The sequence below is a fragment of the Chaetura pelagica genome, unplaced genomic scaffold (genome assembly GCF_000747805.2).
Source record: "Chaetura pelagica isolate M959 unplaced genomic scaffold, ChaPel_1.0 scaffold275, whole genome shotgun sequence".
Classification (NCBI taxonomy): domain Eukaryota; kingdom Metazoa; phylum Chordata; class Aves; order Apodiformes; family Apodidae; genus Chaetura; species Chaetura pelagica.
The window spans coordinates 1,822,586-1,831,471 of NW_009953486.1; the positions used below are offsets into that span (position 1 = coordinate 1,822,586).

An 8,886-nucleotide genomic window follows, 5' to 3' on the forward strand; every position below is an offset into this window, starting at 1 on the left:
GGGGGGGGGGTCCAACCCTTAAGATTCTATGATTCTATGACTTCCAGAGCTGTGCGTCCTTACAGTCAGCAAAATTCACCCAGAGAACATTATTCTGGCTGACCCAAACAACCCCACGAGGCTGCCTGGGCTGGCTGCCTCACTTAGCTCAAACCTCCTGTTTCCAATGCCTGGTTGTTCCCCTATCTTACTGCTCAGCCTCAAACTAATTGCCCTTAAGCAGCCAAGCCCTGCCAATCACCCGTCTGAACTTGCCTCACGTTGACCAAACCCTTCAATTCACCCAGAGAACATTATTCTGGCTGACCCAAACAACCCCACGAGGCTGCCTGGGCTGGCTGCCTCACTTAGCTCAAACCTCCTGTTTCCAATGCCTGGTTGTTCCCCTATCTTACTGCTCAGCCTCAAACTAATTGCCCTTAAGCAGCCAAGCCCTGCCAACCACCCGTCTGAACTTACCTCACGTTGACCAAACGCTTCAAAGATCCCACCACCACGGGGGTCCCTTCCCTCAGCAACCAGACATAGCTGCCAGGCTCCCCCAAGAAGTTCCTCATCCACCCTCGTCCAGCTTTCGGGTTTGTTGGGCCGGGCACGGAGGCAGCACAGCGGTGCCTGTTCCTCTGCGGTTGGGAGGGCCAGAGGGTTGGGCTGGTGGCCCTGGGAGGTCAGAGAGGGGCCTGGAAACCTTGGCCAGCCCAGCGCTCGCCCTCCTGGCCCGTCCTCCTCTGGCATGAGGAGCTGCCAAGGGGGAAGGTGGTGCTGGAGAAGGGTCTTGAGCCCTCAAACCCTCAAACCGCTTGTCCTTGTCACAACAGGATCGTGTCATATCAACCCGACGTTGATGCTTAACAAATAACTGCACCAGGTGTGCTTGAAAGATGCAGAACCTGCCAGCTTTGTCCACCATTTAAAGTGTAATAAACCACTTTCTTTGGGAAGAAAGAGAATGTGTCATTCCTTCGGTGATAGGTTTTGGGGTTTTTTTTACTTGTTAGGTATCCTTAGACACACAGGCAGGAAACAGGACTTCTGTTGCTTAGGTGATCAGGTTTTTCTATTGCTCCCTCCTGACTTGAAATCTTAATCCTCTCTGTGACATTAAAATTCTTTCAGTAGCAGATAACAATGACATCATATGCAAAGGGCAACTGTTCTGAGTGACTGAGAAAGCAGCCAGAGCAAAACGTCAAAGGCAAAGAGATTATTTTCATGCAAATTATACAAATAAGAAAAAGCAGGAAGGCAAAGGTGCAGTTTTCTGAAATGGAAAACCTTCTGTACCTTTGATACACAAAGAATTAACTTAACTGATACAATTCTTTGGGCTTGGTGTGATGCTTATACCCAACAGAGATCAGTGTAACAGTTTGAAATGAGCTAAACCCAAAACCTCACATGTGAAGCCCAGGGAAGTTTGGTGGTGTGGATCCTGGGTACAAATCCTCCTTTCCAGCAGGGTTCAGGTGAGCCTCTGGAAATGGAAAGGTGCCCCTCTGGTCTGCTTAGATGTTGTTGAAATTTTCCAGGAATAACTGCTTCTGTGAGACCTCCATCCACAGTGACAGAGATCTTCCTGGAATCAGTTTTAACATGTCAGGGCTACAGGAATCTCCATAAATATTTCTTCTGTCTGCTGTCGTCTCTGCACCCATGTCCTGCTCACTTGGAATCTGCCTTTACACAGCTCAGGCTTCACCTTACTTCTCTCATTTTGACCCAAAACATCAGCAAGATTTTCCTCATCTTAAGTACAAATCCACATGCTTTTCCAGTTAAATCCAGCCCAAAATCCAGTACAGCTCTCAGACCTGATTAATCTTCCAATGTTTATTTGATCTATGTTGCTGCCTAGTCTGAAGCTGCTCCTGAAAGAGAAGGTTATGATTTCCTGTGATGGCTGCACAGCAGGAGTAATTGAGCTCCTGAACAACTAAATTCCTGTTTTCATGCACATGTTTCTAGGCGTAGAACAACAAAGGAAGAAAGTAATGCAAATACATCACAGTGGAGAAAAATTTGTTGCCCTATAGAATAGTGTTCAAAGTTTTGCAGGTATGATTTTTTAAAGCATTTTTAAGTCTGTGTGAAACACTGAGCATCAGCACTCTCATCTGTCACATCATGCTTCTGCATAAAGACTATCATCAAGGGGGAATAACCATGTCAACTCAGACAGCAATTTTAATGTCATTATGTTCTGATGACTAAAAAAATAGCATGTGAAACAGAATGTGAAAAACACATCTGGCCACCTCTGAAAGTACAACAACATTTGAAAATAATTTAATTCAGTAGAAGAATGTTAACTCAACAGGAGGAGTTTGTGCACAAACTAGCTGATATTTTGTTTCAATTGCAAATAATTACATATCCCTACATCTAAATGTCCTTGTGTCTTTCAGTGCTGATAAGAAATGTATGGGAACCTCTAATATTGCAACACATCTGGATTCAGGCCTGAGTTAAATTTTCCCTCTTCAAATATCACAGGCTTTTTCTCCCCCCTCCACTGAACAGATTTTTCAGATTCTGAAAAATGTACCCTCTTCTTATTCAAGTTTAAATCTTACACTTGGTTTCAAGCAGATAGATACCAGCAGTGTCACACACACACAGTTTAGTTCCTCCCTTTTTCTTCCCACTCTGCTTTCAGCCTCAGAAACCTGGCAACCTGTTATATCAACTAAGGGTGCTCAGCTCTTTCCTGGATCAGGTCACGTCCCCCTGAAGAGATGCTCTGATATTTCATGAACCATTGCAGCCTGAACAACTGAGAAGTAAGCCCAGCATTTGGCATTCTCTCTGAAAGCGTTGGATTTCTGGGATAAGCAATATGGCTCAGACTATTTCTGTCCTTATTTTAGAACACCATGTGCTAGGGCCCTTCACAGAGTAAAAAACTGAATTCTGAATCCTGGGTGATTTTTGATATGCCACGTGAATGGTTGTAAAGGAATATCAGCTGCATAGTTTTGCATTAAGACCAGTCATTTAACCTTCGCTTGGGGGTTTTAGTAGTATCTTTGGTGTCTTTCTTACATGGGAAATTAAGCCACCTGAGACCCCCAGAGAGCACGACCAGTTTAATTCCAGAGAACTTGAAATTACCATCTGAGGCTGAGCTTGTGTTGCTAGCCAAAGCTGGGCTTAATTTTTGGCAGGCTGAGTAATTAGCTACTGTATTATGCCAGTTTCATTGCCTACGTAACTTTTAGATGCAGTACATACACAGGCCTGCCTGAAGTTACTCCCAGGTCCATAAATTGTCCTACTAGATAAATCATCTCAGTGCCTTGATGTATTTCAGGATTTCCAAGTATAATACCCTTTCTGGCTGACAAGCACCTCCTGAAAAGAGGAGTTCTGATCTGATTTGGAAGCTTTACTTGAACTTTCAAACCCCATTCTTTCAGTGTGAAATCTGTAGGAAGTTTTGTTTGGCAGGGTTGCACAGGAAATGGTCCAAAATCTGGAGCTTGATGATTTTGCCCATCTTTTTAATAAATCAATGAAGACAGCTTGATATAGAATTGCTTTTCTTCCCATTAAAACTGCCAAGAAAGAAGAATCAAAAAGAGAAACCTATTTGCTGTTAGAGTCTTAGCACACAGCCCTTTAAAGCAGCGTTGCCTCTTCCAGTGGCTGGCAAGGAGATGCCTCCCAGCTTCCTCCCAGTTACCTAAGTTCTTAGCAAAAATGTGTTTGATTATTCTAAACAAGGACATTGAACAGCGAGTTCACTCTCAGATCTGGCTCCTCACAGGGGTAAAACCACAGCAGTTAATTGAAAATAAGGCAGGGGAGGTGAAGCAACAAAGGAGGGGGAAGCAGCTGCCAGGCAGAGGGTACATCCTGCTTGCTCAGACATATGTTCTTGAACAGAATTTTCCCTGGTGGTTGGTTGTGCTCATTCTCCCAGCAGAGAATGGTTACATACTCGGTGGGCATCAGATGGTGAGCCTTAGAAAAATAGATTGGAAACAGTGCAAATAATCATCTCTAAACTCACCCAGAGGCGTTCGCTGCCGCCGCCGTTACACTTCAACATATCCCAGAGTGGAGTGGGGATCGGGGAAGGAAGAGCCATCTAAGTGAATTTTCAGGCTAATAAATCCATCATATCCCAGGCTTACAGAGAAGAATAAGGAAGAGCCAGCGGATTTAGAATGAACCATTTCAAGATGAGCACAAGGATGCCTGGCTATCCCAAGCTAACATTAGAAGACCACGGCATGTTTTACTGGGGTCATTTTTGCTGCTGAGCTGCCTGCTAAACTCAGCTCCCACTATCCCAACTGCTCTGCAGAAAACTGGGATTCCTTTCCTTGACAGTTTCAGTGTTAAGATTGGAATTGTTCAGATCATTATTTTCTTCTCTGACGACATTTTTAAAGTTTAAATTAAAAAAACAACCCCCAAACCCAGTATTCTTTAAAATAAAAAAGAGCCAACAGAAACACAAAGGATCTTTGGAAGGAAAGCAGACAAGCACCAAACCTGACTAGCTGATGTTAAAATGACAACCACACTCAGCCTCTCACTGTGGCAGAGGGTGGCAGCAGATTTTCATAAAGTTTGTGCACTCATTGAAGCTCCTACAAACCCTGGCAGAGCTGTGCAAGTCGGGGAGTTAGTGCCCTTTGTTTGCATTTCATTTGACTACCTGAGGGTATCCACGAGTACCCTCCAGCACCCTCTGTTGGGCTACATCATCTGGTGGTTGTTTAAGATTGTCTAAGTAAAGGTGGAATTTAATTTCATCTATATTAATGTTTCTCTTTATTTGGCAGTTTAGGAGACACCTGTAAAAAGAGATAGGAGACAGTTGATCAGTGTATTTCAGGCCTGTGACTCTTACTTTTTTGTTTGTAATTTAGAACACATATTCCAAAGCCAGTTATTCCTTCTAGAACTGCACAAAAATGCCAAAGTAAATATATCAGGAATTTAAAGTATTTGGATTCAATCTGAAGCATGGAAATGTTTCCATCTTCATAGCCAACGAAATGTCAGTTTTCACCATGTGCATGCCTAGGGCATCTCAGGAGGAAAAAAAACCCTCAAATAAATAAACAGGTTTAAAGAAAGGCTCTAGACAACACTGTCATGACTGCCATGGATATATAAAATATAAATATATGTATAAATCTGTTGCTGCAAAAAGGAACAGATACAGACAACAATTCTACCAAGGTGATATGTACAATTCTTTTTGTTATGACCTGACACACAAAGCTACTTCTTATGTCCTGATTCAGCAGGCAGAACTTTCTTTCAGTACATTGCTGCTTGGATACCATCACTCAGTGATTCTATCAACTGCACAGAAATTATATCAGTTGATGGAAAAGTCGGTGGCGCTAACGAGCCACGGCTAAAGAAGTTTGGTAAATTATATGTGGTACCTTCATGACAGAATTAATGACATAAACCTGCCCATTGGATCAGCAGCTTTCTCCTGCACTCCTGTATTCTGATTACCACCTTCTGCACCACTGTGTCCTACCAGGAGCACTGCATAATGAAACTCTGGTGTTGGAGGAGCCCGTAGGGCATTGATGCAGGCTGACTTGGCCACTGTGTTCTACTGCTTTGCAAGATCACTGGCCATCTTTAATTTGCTGGTCCTGCTTTATCCCATATTTATTTCATTCATTGCCTCTACCCCAAAGTAGTAATTTCAAGCTGGCAGAAGTGAGTGTTCAAACTCCAGCTCAGGTTACTCTCAGCATCCAGTCTTTGCTGGGTCAGGTCTGGAAGCACTTTTACACATACTCATAATTCCCATCTGAACACATATGTCACAGTATTCTGAGGCCAGCTGTGATATGCAGACCCCTTACAGAATGGCTTCAGGGTTTGGTTTGTTGGTTTTGTTTTTGGTTTTTTTTTGGTTTTTTTTTTTTTTGATGGAAGTAACTGAAAGATTGCACAGTTAAGTAGATTTTATCTCTTTGCATTTTTGGAACCATCTTCCTCCCTTTGCCACTTTCCGTTTTTTCAACCACATCTATTGCTTAGAATAAGGATCTCATTTTCACATGAATCCTGTGGCAGGGCAACCCGAGGAACCTAGATTCAATGAAAATTACAGGAAATTGAAAGAGAGCAGATGCCATTGTCAGTGACTGCAGGGCAGCACTAGTTCTATCATCTCCTTTGCATAATCACGTTAGCGACAAAGCCTGTTAGCACATTGCACAGCTCTTCCCAGCAACCTGCCACTGGCAGCTCTTTGGAAAGAAAGAGAGCTTCTCCTCCTATTCAGGATTTCTCAATTGCCCCAGCCATTCATGCTGGAATTATGCTCCTTGACACAATACTAGAGGTAAAGTATCAAATTTAAGCCATTTTCTAAGTGGTCGGAAGGCCCCAGTTTCTTTCATAATCGGTAACTTCAGCATTTCACTGGGTGAGAAACTTTTATCTACTTGATTTTCTGATGTGTGTTGGGAGCACACTTTAAAGCTCACTATTTCTTTAGAGATTGGAACAGGAAGGTGAGGCATGAAAGACTGATATCCGGGTGCTCATAGTGCTTGGGCTGGCTTTGGTCCCACCTGCACATCCTGGTGCCACTGAGTCACCCTCCACTCCATGTCAGAGTTATCAAGGATCTCTTGCTCTTGTCCCATTCTTAAAAGCATCTCTTCTTAGGACCTGAGGTACCCACACTTTTCTTACATTCCTCTAAGAAAAGGACTTTGCTGTCCAAAGGAACTGCTGGTCCAGAATGTACCAGGTCTTTCTCCAGCCTTCAGAAGACTTCAGATCAGCCCTCAGGCAGAGAAGCAGCATTTGCTCCAGATTTTCCTCTAGGAGTCAGAGAAGTAATTTAAGACTATATTAGGGAATGTCAGAGCCCTGTGATTCCCCAACCACTTTATTCCTATCTGTGAATCTAAGCCCTGGAGATCTTTTAGCACATCACAGATGCTGCTGCATGGTTGAAAGGATTAGGGAAGATAAAAATCCTCATTTCTTCTATTCTTCCTTCACTGACTAGTTCTCAGATTTCCCAAGGTGTCTCAATCTGACAGAGGCAAAGCTGACCCTGCGTTCACACTGTGCTTTTGTTAACTACTAATGTCATCCTGGTTGAGGGGTGACTTGTTAACTCACATGTCTCAAACCAAGTATCGGTGCACTTTGTATTTTAGAGACTATATACCTGAGAAGGAAACTGTGATGTCTTTCCTCTGTATTTGCCAAACTCAGTATACATCAGAGCTAACTCCCAGGACTTCAGAACACAGCTCTGTTCCCAGCTGTCTTTGCTGCTGTGAGATATCCAAGCCTAAAAAAATAGGAAATGGTTTTCGCAGCAACTTCAGAGAGACCTAATTAAGTCCTGGGTTCAGTAGCAGTCCTGAGATAAGAATTATTCAAGCACATTATGTTTCTGATTTTCAAAAGGTGTTTTTTTTTGGTTTTTTTTTACTCCCTGTTAGAAGCAGATGAAAGTTCATTTGGAATCCATACATGTCTTGTCATATAATAGGGTACAATGTGCTTTCAGAAAATAATAAGAATAAAAAAAAATAAAATCCATTTTGCTTTAACACTGGGAAATTTGGGGCTCAGGTGAACTGTAATGGGTCCTATTAACATTGCAGACCAGAATTCAGAATTGCTCATGCCATGATAATAAATATTTACAAGTGGAAAAGGATGGCTTTATTGCCAGTGTTTTGTTTCCCCTCCCTGGAAGCTCTTACCTGAAGTGCTCTCTATTTTGGTGATGTTAAGCATAATCACCACAATTTTTCTTTTGAATGACTAAGTCTCCACTAGAGAATATTTACAACTGTGATAAGTTTGGAAGAGAACTTGCAGCTACCAGTGTTTGGTTTGATGCTTTTAAAGGAAGAGCTGTGTGACTTTAGAAGAACCACCTGACCTTGGTCAGAGGACAATGTCCTCCAGCTCTGTGAGGGGCAAGAACCTTCCACCAATTCTACTGATCACCTGGGGTTCTCAAAAATTCCCCTTTATGCTGGCATTTTTCATGCTGTCATTTCCCCCTATATCTGCTTCTGTTGCCCTCCCTGTTATTTCTTAGCCTGAATGCTCAATAGTCAAAGAAGAGAAAGACCTAAAAGGGAAAGTGGAAAAAATAATGTCTGCAGCAAGTTTAAAATTCTGGGCCTTTCTTATATGGTCTCCTTTAATCAAGTCTTGTAATTTGTGGGTTTTTATGGGTAGGGTTTTTCATGGGTGAAAGTGGTAGAGGTAAAGTTAGCCCTGGGTCTAGCATGACTGCTGACCTAGCACAGCTGCCAAACTTTCAGCTTCAGAGGGGATTTCAATGACATTCTTCTCATTTCAGCAGCTCTGCCCTTGCACAGGACAACGTTTGATCTGCTGCTGCCTTTCTGACGGTGTGAGCTGCACCTAGAGGGGGTGCAGCTGTTTATGTATCTATGTGCACGAGTGTAATTTATCTCCAACACAGGTGGGAAAGTTAGGGGGAGCTGTTATCTATAGTCTGTTGTGGAAGAGAAGCCCAAGAACATAATCAGCTGCACTCGTTACTTTGAATTTTTAAAGCCATTCTTCTTGCATCAACTTAGTTGAGTTAAGAAAAATAATCTTATTTCATTTTCCACTTTATCTTTTATTGCTGAAATTCATATCTATATATTGCCTTATCTCTGTGCCCTGTTGGGATTGTTTCTAATTTGTTCCAATTCAGCACAGTTTCTCTTTGCTCTGCCTCGGATCAAGGTGGGCTCGTGCAAAATGAGCTGTGCTCTTCTGATCAGTTTTATTAGGTAGGATAGCTGCTTAGGTGTCTTTATACTTCCCTTCCAGACCAATTTCTAAAATTCATTCTGACAACTGCTGTTTGAAGCTCCTGACTCTAATGCAGGTAAAATTCAG

The 8,886-nt window shown here is 42.6% G+C and overlaps 1 protein-coding gene across 1 annotated transcript in view; it reads right to left on the reverse strand.

Moving 5' to 3' along the window:
* MRGBP (MRG/MORF4L binding protein) overlaps positions 1-735 on the reverse strand; it is a 5,812-nt gene extending 5,077 nt beyond the window's left edge. The window contains exon 1 of the mRNA XM_009998729.1: positions 465-735. Coding sequence (XP_009997031.1) covers positions 465-735 — 271 coding nt within the window. The remainder of the gene's footprint in view (positions 1-464) is intronic.
* Positions 736-8,886: the final 8,151 nt, after the last annotated feature.